This window comes from Geotrypetes seraphini, chromosome 6, assembly GCF_902459505.1.
Source record: "Geotrypetes seraphini chromosome 6, aGeoSer1.1, whole genome shotgun sequence".
NCBI classification, from domain to species: domain Eukaryota; kingdom Metazoa; phylum Chordata; class Amphibia; order Gymnophiona; family Dermophiidae; genus Geotrypetes; species Geotrypetes seraphini.
The window spans coordinates 155,213,487-155,237,269 of NC_047089.1; the positions used below are offsets into that span (position 1 = coordinate 155,213,487).

At 40.3% G+C, this 23,783-nt stretch overlaps 1 protein-coding gene across 1 annotated transcript in view; it reads right to left on the minus strand.

Moving 5' to 3' along the window:
* Positions 1-23,783, minus strand: part of EDAR (ectodysplasin A receptor) — a 122,709-nt gene that overhangs the window by 36,744 nt on the left and 62,182 nt on the right. The window contains exons 7-8 of the mRNA XM_033947493.1: positions 16,739-16,825; positions 100-225 (exon numbers count right to left, since the gene is read on the minus strand). Of these exons, the coding sequence (XP_033803384.1) occupies positions 100-225; positions 16,739-16,825 (213 nt within the window). The remainder of the gene's footprint in view (positions 1-99; positions 226-16,738; positions 16,826-23,783) is intronic.

The following is a 23,783-nucleotide window of genomic DNA, read 5'->3' on the forward strand; positions in this document are numbered from 1 at the left end:
ACCGCCATGGCCGGCAATAAAAAACACAAACGCAACTTCATAAAAGGGGAGTTTAATTGCCTCATTTTTTGACTAGAATGTGTAATACATTGCAGTTACCTTGTGCAGAAGGTTTTGCTTTCAAGATGTAGAACATGATGATCAAGACAATAGCAATAGCCATGATAAATATAGTAGACATGGCTATTATCAGAGCGGTGGCTAGGTGCCCTTGTCCAGGCAGTTCTGCTGAAAAACGAGAAAGTAGAATTGTGAGCCATTGACTGAAATGAGAGATGGCGGAAAAGTTCATGTAAAACATTTAGACATATTCTGTATTAAGATAGAATGGGTTTTGGATTCTAGTTTTGGTTGTGTTAGACATGTAAGGGAATCATTCAGAAAGATCTTTTTCTGAAAGGTTGATTAGTAAGGGGACTAAAGGAGGGGGTATTACTAACATGTATTAAGGAAATAATGCATGATATTTACCTCTTAATGCATGTTAAAATGCAAAATCAAGCATTATTTTACCCTAAAACTCATTATTAGAATATCATGAGCTACATAATCATGAATGCTCAATATTATGTAAATCATATTACATAGCTTGAGTTGAACTTTGCATACTGAATTTTTCCAAGAAAAAGAAGGCCCGTCAAAAGTGGTCTTATTTTTCCTGCATGGAAGCATCAACAACAACTTTTTATTTCTATAGCGCTACCAGTCGCACGCAGCACTGCACATTGTACATGAGACGATCCCTGCTCAGAAGAGCTTACAATCTAATTATGACAGACACACAGGACAAAAGGGGAGTCAGAACAAGAGTTGATGAGGCTGGAATCACACAGGACAAAGGGGAGTTTGAACTTAGTGCTCAAGAAGGGATTTGGAGGGGGCTGAAAAGGTGGGAGGGGACCATTGAGGAGATGAAAGACAGATATGCTGGTAGGGTTAGGATTTAATTGCAGCTTCAAATAATAACATAGCAAATTATGGCAGATAAAGACCCGACTGGTCCATCTAGTCAGCCCAATCATACATGCTCCATAAATTAATCATTTTATTTAAATGGTCCTTTTTCTTAGATATTTCTGGGCCAGAAACCCAGAGCCCTGCCCAGTAGTGTGCTTAGGTTCTATCAAAGCTTATTTCAGCCCATCGTAAACATCCTAGCTATCGAAGCCCTCCCCAGACCGTCCTCAACTGAATGCCCATATATGGGACACAGACCGTGCAAGCCTGCCCAGTACTTGCCGTTCCTTCAATGTATATCCATTGTTTTCTGATTAGAGATCCTCTTTGTTCATCCTACGTTTTTTTTTAACTCTGTCACTGTTTTCTTCTCCACCACCTCCCTCGGGAGCACATTCCATGCATCAATCACCCTCTCATAAGAACATAAGAATAGCCTTACTGGGTCAGACCAGTGGTCCATCAATCTCAGTAGACCCTTCTCATGGAGGCCAATTCAAGTCACTAGTACCTGGACAAAACCCAAGGAGTAGCAATATTCCATACTCCCAATCCAGGGCAAGCAGTGGCTTCCCCCTGTCTTTGTCACTAACAGACTATGGACTTTTCCTCCAGGAACTTTTCAATATACCACAAAAGGACAAAAAGAGGCTTCAAATTATCCAAAACACCGCAATAAAACTAATCCATAAAGCAAAAAAATATGACCATGTAACCCCTTTACTGATAAAATCCCATTGGTTACCCATTAACCACCGAATCACTTTTAAAATAGCACTACTAATCTTTAAAACTATGGCATCTAAGGAACCACAATTTATTTCCAAAATGATTATTCCTTATCATTCTTCCCGCTCTCTTCGATCTATATCTCAAGATCTATTATCAGTCCCTTCTTTAAAAACAGTAGGCACAAGAAGAAACGAAATGTTCTCTGTTTTAGGACCCCACACTTGGAACTCCTTGCCCTTCTATATAAGAAAAGAAAAAGACCTCAATTCTTTAAAAAAATCTTTGAAAACTTTTTTATTTAAAGATGCTTTTACTATTTAATTTTATTCTTTGTTTATAAATTTTCATCTTTCAAGCTCAAATTTTAATCTTCTAAATTTATTTTTGCCCCTTCCTTATGTGTTTACCTTTAATGTTTCTTCCATCTTAAACCGAGAAAATTGTAACTTTTTTCCCCTTTTTCCCTAATGTACCTAGTGTGTGATGTAACCCCTTTAGTTCTAACATTGTATGTTATAAATTTTTGCTTTTCAAAAATTTGTTAAGAAGTTTTGTTTTTAATACTATTTGTTATCATACATGATATATTAATTGTACATCGCTTAGAAAGTGTTATAGGCGATTCATCAAATAAAATTGAACTTGAACTTGAACTTGAACTTGTCCAAACCTTTCTTAAAACCAGCTCTTACCACAACCTCTTGCAATGCGTTCCAGAGCTTAACTATTCTCTGAGTGAGAAAAAATTTCCTCCGATTGGTTTTAAAAGAAGAATTTCCTAACATTTACTCTTGAGTCTACCACTCCTCAACCTCAAATTATGCCCTCTGGTTTTACCATTTTCCTTTCTCTGGAATAGATTTTGGAATAGAAAGTGGGCTTTCAGTCTGTATATGAATACCACCAGAGACAGAGCCTGAAGTACTCCTGCTATATACCCATTAGGGTTTCCAGAAAACCTAAAATTGGAAAAACTGTGTGAATTGAAGTTTTACCCATGAATTTGATTGTGCTTCATCAGAAAATAATTTAAAGAAATCTTTTAAAGTCCATCCTGGGGGTCACTCAAAGCCACTGATTACATAAAACTCCGTTTTTCTGAGGGGGGCGCTGTTGAGCCCACGTGTAATGGCAGCTTGACTGTGAAGCTCCTGCACCCAACTGCAGAATCGAGATTAGCAGCACAGCTACAGCGAGTGAAATCGCAAAACTAAAACCGAGCAGGCAAGATTAAACACTTATCTACCGAAATCGCTAATTTTCGGGGCTTGAATGGCGGACAAAAAGGTAAACAAACGCCACAAACCTGATCCCCCGTCGCCCTCAAAAACACCGTTGCCGGGTCCCGGTCCTGAAACCGGAAGTAACGCTGAAATACTCGCTGAGCTTCGCGAGTTGAAAAATCTTGTGTCTGATACCAAATCGGCTACTGAAGAAATAAATGAGAAGCTAACAACCTTAACATCTGACTTTTCTCAGCTACAGACAAGAGTTCTCTCTCTGGAAACTAAGATGGATGCCACCACTCTGCACATGGCTGAGCTGAGAGCTCAGACCAGAAAAATTGCTCTTTTAGAATCTGAGATGGAAGATAGCAATAATAGATCTCGGCGCTGTAACATCCGTCTCCTTGGGCTCAAGGAAGGGGCTCACGACCGTGACCTAATCAAATATCTGGAGGATTGGATCCCTAAAATATTAGACCTTACTTTTACACGTGAGTTTGAAATTGAAAGGGCCCATAGAGTGCCCTCCTCAAAGAACCCAAATGATCGCTACCCCCGACCGGTGGTCCTTAAGCTCCTTCGTTATCAGCATGTCCTGGATGTCATGCAGCGTGCCAAGATTAGAGCCCCTGTGAAACATGAGGGTGACACCATATTATTTCTGCCAGATCTGAGTAAATCCACTGCAGCACGCAGAAAAAAACTGCTCTCATACCGGCCCCAGCTGAAGCAGCTAAATGCTAAATTTGGTATGCTGTATCCGGCCAGGATGAGAGTTACTCTCCATAATCAAACAAAAGATTATTCTAATCCTGAGGATCTGGCCGCATTCATTGAATTGCAGTCTCCCACTCCTATTCATCAGGTTTGACTGTTATGGCTGCTCGGCTGCTTCATCAAACATGTCTGTGTGATGTTATCTTGCTGTCTGTATTAATACACTAAAGTTCAGTTGCATGTATGAGTCTTTTACTAGTTATAAAAATGTTTTACTCAGCTTTGACATTCATGCTTTCAATGTATGATTTTTTTACTGTATCTTTATATGGGTGCTTTGCCTTTCTAGCTGCTGTTTTCACTCTCACAGTGCACATGGGAATTATATTGTGTGACTTTAGGTCATGTTTTAGTTATTATGGTCCTTCACAGTTGCTGGTCATAAAGTATGCTAACAAATTTTTTTCTTCAAGGTTGCGCAGCAGTTCATTCATAATGTATCATCTAGTTGTCTCTTTAACACAGGTCAAAATCAAATTTTTTGTTAATCATATAGTCATTTCTCATGTCTCTTAAATGTATTTCCTTAAATGCCAAAGGGCTGAACAACTCAATCAAACTGAAAAAAATACTACTATACCTGGACCAACTAAAACCGGACGTCATTATGCTACAAGAGACTCATCTGGATAAAGCGGCATCTGACAAGGTACGCTTAGCGTGGGCTATGCCTGTTTTCTCATCGCCTGCGATAGAGAAAAAGGGGGGAGTCATGATTTTGATCCGTAACTTGCAAGATCTTACTGTCATATCTTCCTCACACGATTTACAGGGAAGATGGGTCAAGGTTACCATCACATATGGTGGGCAGAGGTTCACTTTGTTTAACTTGTATGGTCCAAATATGGACAATCCTGATTTCTTCCATGGAATTGCCTCATCAGTTTTGCAGGATCCTGATTCTCATCTGATACTGGGAGGTGACTTTAACATGGTTTTGAACCCGGATATTGATAGAAATTCCCAATATAGATATAAAAAAACCAAATCGTGGTTTGCCCTTCAACATATGATCTCAGACCTCCACCTAGTAGACATATGGAGATCCACTCATGGCTCTGCAAGGGATTACACATTCTATTCCAATCCTCACATGTCCTACTCTCGGATTGATTTCTTTTTAATCAACAAGTCATTATGCGACTCAATCACCTCTGCAGAAATTTTACCCATATCAGTTTCAGATCATGGTGCCATCTCAATTCAAATCAAATGTAACTCTAACAAACCACTTCACCGCCAATGGCGTTTTAACTCCTCTTTACTTCAAGATAATCAATTCAAACTAAATGTACGCAAGGCTATTGAGGAATACTTCATCTTTAACTCACCGGAACATACTTCCTGGATTACCTGCTGGGACGCCTTCAAGGCGTATATTAGGGGAGTTATTATCTCACTTGCAGCAAATGCAAAGAAGATCCAAAGGGAAACCTCTCTGCAGTTGGAAACTGACATCAAGGAATTGGAATCAAAACATCAAAGTAATCCTACGGATGTCACAACTCTCATTGGACTGGCGAAGGCTCGTTTTCTCTATAACTCCACGCTCAGTAAAGAAGCCGCAAACTCGGTGTTTCATCAGTCTGCCTCATACTTTGCCGACAACAACAAGTGTGGTCACTTGCTGGCCTCTTATCTTAAAAAAAGATCGGAAAAAAAGAATATTGCTGCTATTGAATTAGATAATGGAGACCATTTTAACTACTAACAATGACATCTTTCAATGCTTTCAAATCTTTTTATGAAACGTTATACACTTCTGAACTGGTCGACAATGAGCCTGACTCACAATTCCTGGATGACCTCTCTCATCCTACATTAACGCAAGATGATAATATCAAATTGGATGAACCCTTGAATCTAACAGAGCTTTCACAGGTGATAAATTCCATGGCATCTAATAAGGCTCCCGGGCCGGATGGGCTTACTGTGGAGTTCTATAAAGAATTTCAGGATGTGCTTAACCCTTACTATCTACGTTTTCTTCTTTCCGTCATTGAATCGGGTCAAATACATGGATCATTTACTGAAGCCCATATCATAGTCCTCCCAAAACCAGAAAAAAATCCTCGCTCTATTTCAAATTACAGGCCTTTATCTCTCATAAACGTAGACGCAAAGATTTATGCTAAACTTCTTTCAAATAGGCTGCAAGGTGTTATAGCCAAACTAATCAGTTCGGATCAAAGTGGTTTTATTAATGGGAGGCTCGCCACGGACAACTCAAGAACTTTTTCACACATCATTGCACAATCTCAGGACCGCCGCCAAGACCTTATTGCGGTGGGGCTAGATGCAGAGAAGACCTTTGATCGTGTCGAATGGGGTTTCTTATTTAAAGTGTTGGATTGGTATGGATTCTCTGCAGATTTCATCAAGAAGATCAGAATACTCTACTCATTCCCATCTACAAGAACATATATAAATGGAACGTTGTCATCCACATTCCACCCTTCCCGTGGCACTCGTCAAGGATGCCTGTTATCCCCTTTGCTGTTTGATCTGGTATTGGAACCCCTACTAATTTCGATCCGTGACAATAAATCCATTGTAGGGTTCAAGCTAAGAGACACTCAGACTAAAATCTCGGCGTATGCTGACGACATACTCCTCTACATTTCTCCTGCTTCGTTCCCACATCTATTAACTTCGATCCGGCAATACTCAGACATCTCCGGATATAAATTGAATATGAGCAAGACACTGGTCATGCCTCTCAACTGCCCAGAAGTTAAGCCTGAGGTGGAAAAGTTTGGAGTTCAATGGTCTGCCACAAAAATGAAATACCTAGGTGTCTTTTTTGGACCCTCATTAGAAGAAACTACTCAACTCAATATTGAATACTTACTAATGATTGCTCGACACACAACATCAGTCTGGTCTCTGCTAAAACTATCATGGTGGGGCAGATTAGAGTCGGTGCGCATGATGATTGTTCCAAAAATCAATTACGTATTGAACATGCTGCCGTTCTTTTTGCCTCGCTCCTTCTACAACACCTTGGACTCTATTCTCACACAATTTATATGGAATAAGAAGCAGCCTCGTATTGCTCTCAAAAAATTGAAATTGACAAAGGAAGAAGGTGGGGTGAATTTCCCTGATTTTTATAAATACCACAGTGCCTTTATTATCCGACAATGGACTCATGGCCACATTGATAACAGTCATATGGTTAAGCCAAGATGGATTGACATGGAAAATTCCTTGTATGGCGTGTTCCGAATGAAATTCCTGCCTGGCCACACTCTGTCTCGTTGGGATAAAGATGATTACATTCTTCTGTCATATAAATCTGCCCTTCAGGTCCTTGAATCCACCATGTCCCACAGATGGGAACAATCTGCTCTCCTGCCGATTTGGAACAATCAGAGGTTTTTGATCCAATCTGAATCTTTTCTTTGGCCCCTGTGGCGGCAGAGGGGCATTGAGACAGTTGGGGATTTGACAAATTCCAAGGGATGGATGTCCTTTCAAGAGCTGTCAGATACTTGGGGTCTCCCTAAAACACAGCTCTATGCTTGGATACAGCTCAATCATTGCTTACGCGCTGCTATTCCGGATCTGATGTCTCTGGCGGAGAAACCGAGCCTAAGTTCTTATTTAGAAAAACCTACAATATTCACCAGCAAAGCCTCATTTTGGTATAAGATGATCAAATCGACACCAGTTAATGAACCTCTGTCCTCCGAAATAAAGTAACACAAACAACACTACACTCAATAATGTGCCAAAAAATCCTAATATAGAAACAACAAAGAAGCACAACCAGTCACAACAGGGTTTGAATGGGGGACGCTCAGAATAAGCTACAACTAGCCTGAAACAACTCCACTCAAGAGGTAAAGGGGGCTCTCAGTGTGAACCATCAGCAATGGGAGCAGAAGCTCCGATGCTTCACTTCCGGGCTGAGGCGGGAAACCTCCACCACCACACCATCATTGAGCTCCCTATGTGTATATGATAATAAAAGACACCTATAATAAGGCCCTAAATGAATAGTGAAATCAACCAACCCGTGAGCAATTTAACTCAAACGGTGAGACTACAACCTGAGCAACCTCCACGCAAACCCTGCCAGCCGAAACCCGCCAAGATAACAGCAAAACACAATCAAACCATACTTAAATTCAATCAAAATATACTTATCCAAACCAAACTGCCACAATGAAAACGCCAGGAGCCGAAGTTCAACCAAGCTGGTTTCGGGGAGGAGCCCTTCTTCAGGAACCAAGCCCCCGACCGCAAACCAAAAAACAAAAAAATGAAAAAAATGCAAAATGCCGAAAAACGAGGCGGACGGCTGGAGGGAGGGGTGACCGAGCGGAGAGCACTCACGCTTAAAAAGCGGACCAGGGACACGTCATGCATAACCCAACCAATCACACAACACGTCCTAAATCACACATACCGGGGCGGGTAAAAGAAACAAGCCCCAAAGCTGCAAAAGGAAAGCAATTTTTTGTTTTTTGGTTTGCGGTCGGGGGCTTGGTTCCTGAAGAAGGGCTCCTCCCCGAAACCAGCTTGGTTGAACTTCGGCTCCTGGCGTTTTCATTGTGGCAGTTTGGTTTGGATAAGTATATTTTGATTGAATTTAAGTATGGTTTGATTGTGTTTTGCTGTTATTCTTGGCGGGTTTCGGCTGGCAGGGTTTGCGTGGAGGTTGCTCAGGTTGTAGTCTCACCGTTTGAGTTAAATTGCTCACGGGTTGGTTGATTTCACTATTCATTTAGGGCCTTATTATAGGTGTCTTTTATTATCATATACACATAGGGAGCTCAATGATGTGTGGTGGTGGAGGTTCCCGCCTCAGCCCGGAAGTGAAGCATCGGAGCTTCTGCTCCCATTGCTGATGGTTCACACTGAGAGCCCCCTTTACCTCTTGAGTGGAGTTGTTTCAGGCTTAGTTGTAGCTTATTCTGAGCGTCCCCCCATTCAAACCCTGTTGTGACTGGTTGTGCTTCTTTGTTGTTTCTATCTCCGAAATAAAGTGGCAGCATGTGTTGTAACTTACCCTCGGACGCCATTGATTGGTGCTCCGTCTGGTTAACCATACATAAATCCATTAGATCTGCTTCAGTACTACAGTCCATTTTCTTTTTGATGCACCGTGCTGTTTGGACTCCCTCCTTATCCCACAAAATAGACCCCTCATCTTCATCTAATTGTTGGTCATGTGATAGCGTTTGATGGATCCTGGAACATTTGTTGTTCAATTGTAAACACCTGGCTATTTATTGGAACAAGGTATGAGGATACTATTTGTACTATTTTAGATATCTCTGAACATTAACAATCAGAATTCTGATTTAATGTCTCATGGTCTGTCCTTGCCTATAGATAAACACAAAGGACACCTTCTGACTATTATGTTGTCTCTTGCGATTCAAAATGTTTTGTTTTGCTGGAAAAATCTAGATAAGGTCGAATCCACGCTTGGTGGAATACTATATGTCTCCATGGTAAATATGAACAAGTGTTAGCGGAAAAAAGGAATGTTCTGGCAAATATATAATCTGTTTGGTCTCCCATACAACATTACTGTTCGACTGTTTAAATTTGTACTAACTCTCTTTTTATTACGTAACTATATTTCTGGAGAAATGATGATATGCTTAATATGTACATACTATTAAAACTAATCATGTATTATTCCTACAAATTTTGCATAACTGCATACTAGAAGCATAACTTTAAACGATTATGTTTATGTGCTTGGACCATGTACTTTGCAATTATTTTTTCTGTTTGTTTTATTCCTTTGTATTGTGTTTTCCAAAAATTAATAATACCACTTTGAACTTAAAAAAAATAATTAAAAAAAAACTCCGTTTTTCTTAAATTTGCTATCATTTTTGCTTAATGGAGCAAATTTCTTGGTATTATAGCTTTTTTATGTTTTCACACTCAGCAATGATACATTGATTTAAAAAAAAAAACCCAAAAACATTTTATGTCAATTCTTTTTTTTTTTTTTTTTTAAAGAAACAATAAATCAGTACAAATAATAACAGTACAAATCCCCGCCCACACCTTTTATTAAACCGTGGTTAGGTTTTCACTGCTGCTGGGAGCACTAACTGCCTCTTTTATAAAGCCGCATTAGTGGCTGCCACACGGCAACTGCCCCGAAGCCCTTTAAATCTCTATGGGCTTCTGGGCCGTTAGCACAGGGCAGCTACTAGCGCGGCTTTGTAAAGAGGCCGTAAATGTTCTAACACGGCTCCGACATTCATTGAATTCCTTTTCAGGTCCTTTGTCAGGACCTATGGTCAGTAGACATGGAGCAGAACAGCTTAACCCATGCTACTATTGTGGTATTGCCCAGATCAGGCAGAGACAAGGAATCACTGGGGTCCTATTAATCAGGATATTATGTTATTTGCTGTGATATTGGCTGCTCGGCTGAACAAGCTCTTGCCATTCTTGATCCACCTGACCAGTCCGTTTTTTTGCCGGGTAGATATGCCTCCACGAATGTTCTTTGGGCACTGAAAGTGTTTCAAGATGGCAGACACTAGAATGAGGAGGCAACTATTGCAAGATTGGGTATGGAAAAAAATTTCAATAAAATCCTCTAGAATTACCTGTTCTGGGTACTATCTCAATTTGGTATTATGAGAGTATATTTAACAGGTATGCCGGCATCCAACTGCGCAAGTTTTTGTTAGTGGAGAGCTCACCAAATCCTTCAGTCTTGAAAGAGGCACTAGGTAGGGCTGTCTCCTCTCACCAATTCTTTTTGTCCTCTCTGTAGAACCTTTGGCAACCAAAACTAGGCAATCGAGCTTGTTACGAGGCATTCTAGTGGGTCATAGCTTATGTTACTAGATGTAAGAGGAAACACATGGGACTGTAGGAAGATGAGGAGTGTCCCTAGTGTAAAATCCATAAATAGATGCTACTACATCACGTCCTAGAGTGTTCCTCAATACGGGGTTTATGACAAAGTGCGATATCTGAAGTGGAAGGGATCATTGGAGACTGACTGGAATGGCCACATAAAACCTTACTGCTGGGCATTGAGAAGCCTCTTGTGGAGCCTTACAGACGTTTCTCCTAGTGGTTTTCATCTTGACAAAAAAAATGTTATCCTGCAGAACTGGGTGGGAGACAACATTGCCTGGGTTCAACATTGGGTGGCCCTTATGTCACAGATGGCAGAATGGGTGCAACAAAGACTGGATACTTTCCGGGAGAACGAGAACAAGCATATCTGGACTGTTGGTACCACTTCTAATTTTGCATTGAGGTGTTATGTTGGCAATTGGGGGGGGAGGTAGTTATGAGAGGGAGGGGGAGGGAATAAAATACATGTTAAAAATGGGAGTGTAACCAGTTGAAGAGTTTCGGTCCTTGTTACTATCTTTTGCTTCTGCAGAGCAACTTATTTGTATACGGTTATAATGGTTTGCTTGTAAAGTTTCCTTTAATGTAACTGTTTTTCATTCTATTCCTTAATAAACAAATTTTGTTTTTTTGAAGGATTTTTTTGAGAAGGACAATTATTTATTTAGAACTAGGATCCAGGAATCCATGGCGTGTTGCTGTGTGCTTTTCACTGACAACTGAGAAACTACAAAGTTATGATTGAAAAGAGCTTATTTATTTTTTGCTACCCTATACAGCAGGGGTAGGGAACTCCGGTCCTCGAGAGCCATATTCCAGTTGGGTTTTCAGGATTTCCATAATGAATATGCATTGAAAGCAGTGCATGCACATAGATCTCATGCCTATTCATTGGGGAAATCCTGAAAACCTGACTGGAATACGGCTCTTGAGGACCGGAGTTCCCTACCCCTGCTATACAGCTTGAACAGTTTTTTGCAGTTACATGAAACTCAAAAAGAAGTAATTACACGACTCTAAAAAAAAAAAAAGGAATTTCAAAAAATAATACCATCGGTAATGTAGAACTATAATTTACCCCCTTTTTTACTAAGGTGTGCTGCACTTTTTAGTGTGCGGTAAATATTAGCGCCCGCTAATCACGCGCTAAACGCTAACGTGTGCATGTTATCCTATGGACGCCTTAGCGGTTAGCGCACACACTGATTTAGTGTGCGCTAAACGTGCGCTAAAACACCACGCATACCTTTGCAAAAGGCGGCCTTGGTTTACTGTTTTTTACCTACTTTATTTTTCCTTATAAGATTTTATTACTAATTAAAGATCCGAATTTTCATGGAATAACTTATGGAGAAAAAATAGGTTATGTTCTCCCTTAATGTAGGCTAGAATAGATGGAGATTTTGTTGATTTATGTTAATGTGGAAATTTTGTGTCATATTAATTTGTTTCTCCATTCTTTATGGTTCTGTATAAGAATGCAAGCAGTGTCTCACTTCTGGTTCACCACACAATTGTTTCCCATGTACACACCTTTATAGGACCCCCAGGGACCCCTGAAGAAGACTTTTTGTCGAAACGCGCACCGTGTTGGGTCCTGTATCCCTAGCGGACTAGGTCCTTTAAGGCTCTTATGTGGATGGAATTATTTTATGTGGATGATTTTAGTGTACCTTTGGAACTTTGATACTCCCAATAAAGTCCATTTGCGAACATCGTCACTCCACAGAGTTTTTTTTGGTTTTTTTAAGAATTGTTTGAAAAATTTAAAAGAAAAAAGAAAAGAGCTTATTTAAATTCAAGATGCTGTACAGATTCAAAATTATGGGGTCCTTTTCCTAAGGCACGCAAGCCATTTTAGCGTGCTAAATGCTAACACGTCTTAGTAAAAGGACCCCTATGGTTGTTAGTATACAGAAAGACTGAATCTTATTCTTTATTAAATGACTTCTTGGAATGTTAGCACAAGAATACATTAGATCAACAAAATGCTGCAAATATCGCTATTGCTCAACGTTTCAACTAGACTGTGGAATAGGCAACCACAATATACACAACATCTAGGCATAATACTGCACTTTGTTCTCGTCCTCCTACCCATATCCCTTTGATATTTTATTGAGGGCAAATAAAAGCATGATGTTGGTTTTCCAACATTCCAAACATTTTCCAACAGAGGCAGATGCATGGATAAAAATTAGGTATAGCCTGCGGCTCCTGGAATTTATACCTGGCTCATGAAAACCTCTAACTGAAAAACAATAAAACATAACAAAACAAGAACCCTCTCTCTCTTTCTCTCTCTCCAATTCTGTTTCCTGCATTTTGATGGAAACACTCAATAGTTCTAACCCTCAGTAATCAATCTCCCTCCTTTCTGTCCTGTCTGAGATTTAACATTAGCACTTAGATTTAACATTAGTTTTGAAAACTGGATAGAAGAAGATAACCTTGGTTGCCTTTTCCTCACAGAGACCTGGATCACCTCTGATACAGACCCCAGAATAACTGAAGTCTGTCCAAAAAGCCACAAAATGACACTAGTATGCAGAGAAAATAAGAGAGGAGGAGGAATTGCCATCATAGCCAGAGACACATTAAACATACATTTACTAAACAAAATAACAAACCAATACATGGATTTACTTGCATGTCAACTCTCAAGCACATCACTTAAAGGAAAACTCACATGCATACTATGCTACATAACCCCAAGTAACTGGAGTACTGCCAAGCCAATATTTGAAGAATTTATCTATCGAAACTCCCTAGTAACTACCTACAACTCCTTCTAGGAGACCTCAACCTTCACCTTGAAAACCATTCCTGCAAAGATGCTGAAACCGTACTAGCATACCTAGAAGCCTTAACATATAAAATCTTAGATCCTCAAACTACACATGAAAAAGGACACCAGCTGGACATCATAGCATACATGTCCCAACAGACCTTACACCCAGAAATTCAAACCTTAAACGGAAAATGGTACCGTTCCCTTTGGTCTGATCACTACACCTACTCATTTGAAATCAATTGGTCCTATAACAAACACACTCCGACTACTCAACAGACTACCTTCCGCTCACGCAAACATATAGATCCCACAGTATTCTGGACAAAAACAGACACCATAATCCAACATTACACATCTAAAGACTTCATCTCAAAATGGAACCTGCTAAGTAGGGCCACCCTAGACGAACTAGCCCCAGAAAAACCTAAAACCAAAATCCACAGGAAATCAAACAAATGGTTCGACAATGAACTTCTCCAACTCAAAAGACAATGCAGACAACTGGAAATAAAATGGAGAAAAAGCGACCAAGAATCCACAAAAACAGCATGGATAGCAACAAACCAAAAGTACAAACAAAAACTGAAAGAAAAAAGAAGGGCATACTACTTGAAACAAATTGGAGATGGACCCCAAGACTCAAAAAAGCTATTCCAGCTACTAAAAGTCCTCACAAACACAACACCATACATAGAGAACAACAATTCGCTCCCACCTACAGCCACCCTCTTAGCTACCTACTTCAAAAACAAAATCGCAAATATCAGAGCCTCTTTCAGCGGAACACCCTCACACATAGAGACATCATTTCTACCAACAGAAAAAGAATCAGTTGCAGCAGATAGAACCTGGTCCCATTTCTCACCTATAGAATGGGCAAAGTTCAACAATTTTTATAATAAATACAGCCATGCAGCCTGTGACCTCAACCATTGCCCTCCATACCTACTGAAAAACTCAAGCATATTATTCCGATCCCTACTTCTACAATGGATATACTCATCATTACTAGAGGGTTATTTCCCACAAGAACTCAGCAAAATCATAATAACTCCAATATTAAAGGACCCTAAAGGAACAAAAGACCAACCTTCCAATTACAGATCCATTGCCTCAATCCCATTGTACATCAAGCTGATGGAAGGTCTCGTAGCAAAAACTTTAGCCTCTTACCTAGAGAATCACAACATACTCCACCCCACACAATCGGGATTCATAGCCAAAACAGCACGAAGACATTACTAGGAACACTAATGGACACTGCAAGACAACACCTCTGTACAGGCAAGAAAATCATGCTGATACAACTAGATCTTTCTGCAGCCTTCGACTTGGTAGACCACGACATGCTTCTACAAACTCTCGACTCAATAGGAATCTCAGACAAGGTACTTACATGGTTCAAAGGATTCCTGCAATCAAGAACTTACAGAGTTAAAACAATGCAAGAAAAATCAGAACCATGGTCTAACCCCTGCGGAGTTCCCCAAGGATCACCCCTATCACCCACACTATTCAATATATACATAGCCTCCCTCAGCTACTACCTAGATAATCATGGTATAAATTCATACAGCTACGCAGATGACATCACTATTCTCCTGCCCTTCGACCAACCAGAACCCGTCATGACTAGCATAATACACCAAACTCTAAAATCAGTTGAAATTTGGATGACAGAGCACAAATTAAAACTTAACCCTGACAAAACAAATTTCATCCTACTAGAAAACAATAAAACTCCAACATTAACTAATCTTGTAATAAACTCAATCTCATATCCAATTCAACCTACACTAAAATTGCTAGGAATCATAATTGACAGAGGCTGCACCATGCAACCCCAAATTAATAAAATAATAAAGGCATCGTTCATGACCATGAGAAATCTAAGAAAAATCCAAACATTCTTCGAAAAGAAGCATTTCCTACTATTGGTACAATCTCTTATCCTTGGGATGATAGACTACTGCAACATACTATACCTACCTTGTCCCGCGACCATGATGAAGCAATTGCAGACAATACAGAATACAGCCCTGAGACTTGTATATTTCCTAAAAAAATATGATCATATCACAGAGGCATACCATGACTCGCACTGGCTTCCAATAGAAGCGAGAGTACACTTAAAATTCTACTGCTTACTTTACAAGGCTCTCAATGGAGAGGGCCCAGCCTATTGGAATAGCCGACTAAATCAATCCTCCTCAATCAGACACAGAAGATCCCACTCAATTTTCTCTCACCCATCATCCAAAGATGTTAAACGAAAAAAACTTTATGACAACCTAATAGCCTCCAAAGCAGCTAAATTGGACAAATTACTACACTGTTATCTTCGACTTCAGACTACAAAGCCTTCAGGAGAGATATTAAAACCATACTCTTCAAAAAAACACATAAAACCTATCCAGCACAACCAATCCCAACCAAATATCTAACACTCTATTTACCCTTAGATCTCTCTAATACTCTTTTATCTATCAAACGTTATCTAAAACCCATAATTTCACCCTATTCTTATCTCCTAAAGACCTCCACTTCCCTTTGGTAACTCTTTACCCAATGTTTATTACCTTAAAAAATTCTGTCATCGCTTATTCTATTCCTTTTAATTTGAATGTAATTCTTGTTTTTAGTTTGAATGTAATCCACCTTGAATCGCAAGGTAATGGCAGAATAGAAATCACTAATGTAATGTAATTTTATTTTTTTCTTCCATTCTGCTTACCCTTTCCTTTTTATTTCTCTCTTATTGTGACTTAATATTGTTCTTCTTTCTATTATATTCATATATTCCCACCATTTACTTTTTGGGCTACTAGTATAGATTGTTATCCCGTCTGGGACAGATAGGGAACAACTATGCGCCTTATTACCATGATCTTTAATGCTAACAAGTTTTTCTTTTTTTTTTTTTTTTGGTACACCACTTTGAACCGAAAGGCATTTGTGCAGTATATAAATAAAAACTTATGTAATGTTATTGGTCAGGGGAAGACAGAGGGGACAAGATGATGGCTATATGGGGGAAAAGTAAAGGGGAGAGTTACTGAAAGACTGGAGCATGACTTTGCATGAGATCTATTTGCTTGTACTGTCTCCACTGTATGCAGATAGACCTCATGCATATTCATGGTGGAAATCCTAAAACCTGACTGAGTTGCGGATCTCGAGGACCAACACTGAGCACTCCTGATCTAAGAGAAGCGTTATATCTTTGGAGGAGAGGGCCTTTCCCTCTGAAGTTCTGAGAACTGGGCAGGAGGCATGCCAACCTCTGTTTCCCAGGAATGAGTCACCGATTGACAATCTTAGCCCAGCTGTGTTGCACATTTTTAGTCACATACCCACTGAAGCACATTCTGCCTCATTAACTCCCGAGCAGTTGCCTTACCTTTGTGTGCATGCGGAAACGGAGAAACGGTGCTTGAGCCAGTGCTGCTTGAAAGGCCAGCAGAAACAACTGATGTGAATCCAACACCTACAACGCAAAGAAAAAGAAATGATTTCATTGTGAAAACACGTTTCCATGAAACAGTGGAAACTGTTGAAAATGCTTTGAGGAAGGGCAAAATATTTCACACTCAAATTTAGGATCAATAGAATAATGTTATGTTATGTTAATCAGGTTTTCTATTCTGCCTTTACCCATTCAGTTCAAGGTCGGATTGCATTACAAGAGGTTGGGTCAGTTACCGCAGTGGCGTAGCAAGGGTAGGAGGCGCCTGGGCTGGTGACGCCCCCCGTGCCCTCCTCTCCGCCCCCACGCCACACTCGCGCCTTTCCTTAACTCCCATACCTGTTTACATCTTTGCCAGCGCGAGCAAGTTCTCCAGCTTGCTGCTTACGCCAGTGTTGACTTTCCTTCCGACGTCACTTCTTATCCCTGTGACTAGGAAGTGATTTCAGAGGTGAACCAGGCCAGCGCAAGCAGCAGGCTGGAGAAGTTGCTCGTGCTGGCAAAGATTTAAAGAGGTATGGGGGTGGGGAAGGGGAGGGAACGAGGGGGGGGGGCGGAGAGGTGCTGGCGCCGCACCAAGACAGTGCCTGGGGTGGGTCACTCACCCCTTACTAGGCCACTGTTAACATGGACATTCAATAGAGTTGCTAGTACAGGTAGGTCAGTACAGTTAGGTCATAGTTACAAATACATAGCTACAAGGTCAAGTAGGTCATCTTTGGCTCATTGTTATGTCCCAGGACTTACAATAGACAGTTTAGAAATGGGCTTTTACAATTACCATTTCATTTACTTCCGGGTTGGCTCCCTATCTCAGTACAGAAATGCTTTTAAAAGTTTTCTCAACCTGAGATAGTGGTCATAGTTAAAATACAAGTTATATAAGGAGCAATTATCAAAATTCTGTAACCAGGTGCAAAATCCGTGGATACTTTCACCCATGGACTTTGGACCATTTCTTTATTAGTTCAAATATTTTTATAAATTTTATCAATACGTACAAAAGTACACAAATGTTAACAAGACAGGATATGGACAAGCAATATATCATCATCATAAATCTTGACTGGCAATAAACTAAACATAGTACAACTAGTCAAACCCTGAAAGTGTCATTGCTGAGAAACACAAGAGAATGTCAATGCCCCATCCCTGCGACCACCATCCCTGTCACCACCTTGCCACCGTGACCACTGTCCCCGCCCCATCCCCGCAACCACTGTGCCCGCCCCAACCCCGCGACTACTGTCCACTCCCTCCTTCCTAGTGTGAGGAAACATGCATGATCACGGATCGCACGGTCAAGAAGCCCCTCCCACCCGATCGCCGCGTCCTGCCATCTCCCTTCCTCCACCTCACCTTAGGTGCCTGCCGAGCCCGACTTTAATTCTTCTCCCAGCCGCACGCTTTCGATAAGCCACATGCGCGGCTGCTTGAGCTGTTGCATCTTCTCCTCTGACCCAACTTCCTGTTTCCGGTTGCATCAGAAGAGGAGATTCAACAATTCAAGCAGCCACACACGCACGGCTTATTGAAAGCATGCAGCTGGGAGAAGAATTAAAGTCGGACTCGGCAGGCACCTAAGGTGAGGTGGGGGAGATGGCAGGACATGGGATGCGGCGATCAGATGGCTTCACTGTGGAGACAAGACCATTCACCGCTCCACGGGGCGGTGAATGGCCTTGTCCCTGTCCCCGCAGCGACCATTAATTTTTCTCTCCCCATTTTGGCGGCTAGCCGCGGTTAACAACCACCGTGTCATTCTCTAACACACAATTCTACCAGTACTTTCATCAAAGGGTGGGGACCTAAAGAGTCCTACTGTATCACAGACCAATGACACTGCAGTCAATATGTCTGTATATAATCTAATGTCTCTCTTATACTTTGTATGTTTAAACCGACTTTGCACCATTTCTGACAGTGAAAGATTCTCCTTTTGAAAACAACCCAGGATAACACAGCCACAGAGATTTGCATATGCTTCTCTGTGGATACCACTCAATATAGGCAATTATAACTATAGCAAAATGACAAAATGTTAGCGTAATAAACAATTCAAACAGTGAAATTAACTTGGAAATAAGCAAATCAGTTCTGTACACATTAAAACAGCACAGTAGAACAGACATATAACAGAAAAATACTCATCAGTATACTGCAAATGAAACATTTTAATAAGCAGCACAGTAGAACATTCATAGAGGAATCCTCCATCATTCTTTCTCCTCCTCTATAATGGACATAGGTGGTATGTGCTTTGAAGAAGTCATGCCTTCATTATATATTGTTCCTTTCTCTTCTCCTATGCTGCCTTACTCCACCTGTTGACTAATGGGCCTCACCTGGACAACTTGATGCTTTTTTTTATATTTTTATTTTTTAAACATATGGCCTAAATGCTCTGCCGGGACTGGTGTAGTAGTGGAATCAGTAATCCACAGAAAATCCACCAGGCAATCCAAAGTAGCAGAATACATGTTTTGATGTCTGAAAGACTTTAACTCAGTAATTGAGATTACTTATTACTGGTCTTTTGGAGTGATCGCTCCAGTCCTGACAGAACATCCTTGTTTGTGTATGAACTATCAATGACTTTTGTCTTTGACATAGCCCTCCGTTAGGGCAAAATGTGATCCATATCGGGCACTTTTTATGCACTCTCATTTATTAGTCTTTCAGACATCAAAATGTGTATTCTGATTCTTTGGATTGCCTAAATGCTCTGCCTTCTCCACCACTATCTCCCTCTCTGTTTGTACCTGCATTTATGAGGTCTCACTCCTGTTGCCTTCACTCTACCCTTAACATCATTGCTTCCTTTCCACCACAATACACTTTCACCTCTCACATACGTTCAGTGCCCAGATAGTTACTCTTCCCCCTTCATTCTCTCTTGCACTACATCCTCATGCACTGTAGAGGTCTGGCCTAGTGGCTAGGGAAGTCAGGATTCTTCTACTAATCCTCCTCGTACCTTGCTCTGTTAATTTAATTCTCTTCAGGTATAAAATGTAGAACATAAGACCTCTGTGGATAGGGAAATAGCTGTTCTTCCAGCAAGTAACTCTCTTGGATTTGGAAAGGCATGCAATCAAATCTAAATCCTTTGTCAGACTAATCTATCTGCAGTATCTACTGTGAAATACAGTGTCTATTTGTTTACTGCATTGGTTCTCATTCCTGTCCTCTCTTTCACTTTGGCTCAGACTACTACTTCATTTTTAATCATAGCACTTAAAAGACGTCTCATTTAACTCCTGGTGCATTCAGTAGGTTTTATTTATTTATATACCACCTATCAAAGTTATCTAAGCGGTTTACAATCAGGTACTCAAGCAATTTTCTCTGTCTCGATGGGCTCACAATCTTTCTAATGTACCTGGGGCAATGGATGATTGAATAACTTGTCCAGGGGAGATATGATTGAAGTCTACAAAATCTTGAGTGGAGTAGAACGGGATACAAGTGGATCGATTTTCACTCCATCAAAAATTCCAAAGACTAGGAGACATTCGATGAAATTACAGTGAAATACTTTTAAAACCAATAGGAGCTATGGATAGAGAATAGTTAAGCTCTGGAACGCATTGCCAGAGGTTGTGGTAAGAGCAGATAGCGTAGCTGGTTTTAAGAAAGGTTTGGACAAGTTCTTGGAGGAAAAGTCCATAGTCTGCTATTGAGAAAAACTTGGGGGAAGCCACTGCTTGCCCTGGATCGGTAACATGGAATGTTGCTACTCTTTTGGTTTTGGCCAGGAACTAGTGACTTGGATTAGCCACTGTGAGAACGGGCTACTGGGCTTGATGGACCATTGGTCTGACCCAGTAAGGCTAGTCTTATATTCTTCTTGTGGTCACAAGGAGTAGCCTGGTGCTGAGGCTGTAGCTCTAACCACTAGGCTACTCCTTCCTCCTCAGATGGTATATCCTGATAACCTGATACAGTTCTCACTATTTGTATGTATCTCTGTTATCTATTGTCGCCTCTGCAATATCTTTGTGTACAGGATGAATACTTCCATTGTAGAGCTCCTATAATCTATATATCTGGGAGAATCTGAGAGCTGGGGATGGGTGAGAATGTTGACAGATATCACTTTGGAATGGGTTTAGACCTCCCATGTTACATTTCACCATATATCTGACAAGCTTTGGCAAATACTTCCAAAGTTAGGGTTTGAAAAAAATACAATGATGCTGAACAATTACTTTGGGTTGCAGCAAGTCAACAATAGTTAAAAGTGTGCAGTGGAAAAGCTAATAGGCACTTCTAGACTAGGCAACAAGCTAGAGCTTGCTTTTGTCCTATGAATACTATGCCTTACATGTCTTTCCCTTCTTGAGTTTCAGCATGTAATAATTAGTTTCTTCTCTGCCTGTTTCATCTTCCCACTACTTTTTGTAACGTTAACACACCTCATTTGTTCATTGATTCACACATTTCAACACTGATGTTTTCAACATTGAAGGATATTGGGGCCCAGCAACCGGCAGAAAACACTCCCTGTCACTCTTTTTTTATTTACAAATTCTTGATATACCATCAATCATCTGAACATATCGAGGCAGTTTATCAATATGTTAAAAAAAAAAAAAAATTCCAAGGGAAAGTCATAGAAAAGGGGATAGAGGAGTGAGGGGAGAGAAAATCATGGAAAGAAAACAAACAGCATCCATATCAGTGTCAGGCATGCGTCAAAGAATGGGAAGCAGAGTTAAATAAGGAAAAATACTAAAATTGTCCCCCCCTCCAAAAAAGTAAAACAAATTGGAACAAAAACTTGCTCAACTCTAGTTTGGATAATGTGTACATACTGAGACAAGTGTAGCAAGGCCAGATATACTGATATCACTTAAAACAGGAACCTGTGAATCTCAAATACCCGGACACCCAAACTGGCAGATGCCTTATGGGGTATGAATATCATCACAAATTCACAGAGGACCCATATCAGGATCAGTGATTAATGATGCTGACCAAATCCTGATATGGGTCCTCTGTGAATTTGTGTTGATATTCATACCCCATAAGGCATCTGCCAGTTTGGGTGTCCAGGACACTTGTCTCAAAAAAAAAGTATCCAAAATGATAGTAGTAATAATAAAAACAAAAGGTTTTTCTTCCTATAAAGATTCAAAATAAGTCTATAAGCTTTTTCCATAGACTGAAAATAAAAAGCATTGGCTATGAGAAGATGATTTTGGACTGAATTCTGTATATGGCACCGAAAAATCGGTTCCAATAAAAATTAGCACTGTTATTCTATAAATGGTGATTAGAGTTAACTTATTTTGTCTTATTTTGATCATATTGTCAAAATAGAAAGATCATTGGAGGAGGACATCATGTTTGGGAAGATCGAAGAAACCAGGCAAAGAGGGTGACATGCAATCAGATGGCTGGACACGTTGAAAACAATCATGGGGATGACACTGGAGGTCCTTACTGGACTAGCGCAAAACCAATTCCTTTTTAGATCTGTAATTTATCAAGTTGCAAGGACTTGAAAACGAGTTGATGTCACCTAACTAACTAACACAACTAAGTGGGAAAGGAAAATCCTGTATCTAGGTATTAAAACAGTGTCCAGTTAAAATGTACAAACCAATCTGCCAATGCAAGGTAATCCAATATAGCTGGTAAAGCAAGCAAAGAGGACCCAACATGGTCCCTGTTTCAGCTATTTACCTTCTCAGGGGTCTCAGTAGGTCCATTATTGGTAAGCAAGCATTGGAGCAAAAACAAGGTACTAAAAGAACTCAAATATGAAATTGCTGACCTGCTGTTAATGATCTGTAACCTGTCGCCAAAAACATCTGAAGTACCTGAAGATTGGATGGTGGCCAATGTTACGCTGATTTTAAAAAAGGGTTCCAGGGCAGATCTGGGAAATTGCAGACCAGTAAAGCTGACTTTAGTGCTGGGCAAAATGGTAGAAACAATTATAAAAAATAAAATTGTGAAACACCTAGACAAACATGATTTAATGAGACAGAGTCAACATGGATTCAGCCGAGGGAGATCTTGCCTCACCAATTTACTTGACTTCTTTGAAGGTGTGAATAAACATGTGAATAAAGGTGAGCCAGTTGATGTACTGTATCTAGATTTTCAGAAAGCTTTTGATAAAGTTCTTCATGAGAGGCTCCTGAGAAAATTAAAGAATCATTGGATAGGTGGCAAAGTTCAGTTGTGGATTAGGAATTGGTTATCAGATATAAAATAGAGGGTAGGGTTAAAATGGTCATTTTTCTCAATGGAGGAGATGTAAAACAGTAGAGTGTCGCAGGGGTATGTACTGGGACTGTTGCTATTTAACTTATTTATAAATGATTTGAAAATTGGAACGATGAGTGAGGTAATTAAATTTGCAGATGACGCTAAATTGTTCAAAGTTGTTAAAATGCATGAGAATTGTGAAAAATTACAAGTAGACCTTAGGAAATTGGAAGACTGGGGCGTCCAAGTGGCAGATGACATTTAATGTGGACAAATGCAAAGTGATGCACATTGGGAAGAATAACCTGAATCACAGTTACCTGATGCTAGGGTCTACTTTGGGGATTAGCGCCCAAGAAAAGGATCTGGGTGTCATCATATACAATACGATGAAACCTTCTGCCCAATGTGTGACGGTGGGCAAGAAAGCAAAAGGGATGCTTGGAATTATTATAAAAGGGATGGTTAACAAGACTTAGGACCTGTTTTACAAAGCCGCGCTAGCGGCTGCAGCGCGGTAAAGGGCTTCGGGGCTGTTGCCGTGTGGCTTTGTAAAACAGGCCCTAAGAATGTTATAATGCTCCTGTATCGCTCCATGGTACGACCTCATTTGGAGTATTGCATTCTGTTCTGGTCTCCTTATCTCAAGAAAGATATAGCAGTGCTAGGAAAGGTTCAAAGAAGAGCGACTATGATGATAAAGGGGATGGAACTTCTCTCGTATGAGGAAAGATTAAAACAGTTAGAGCTCTTCAGC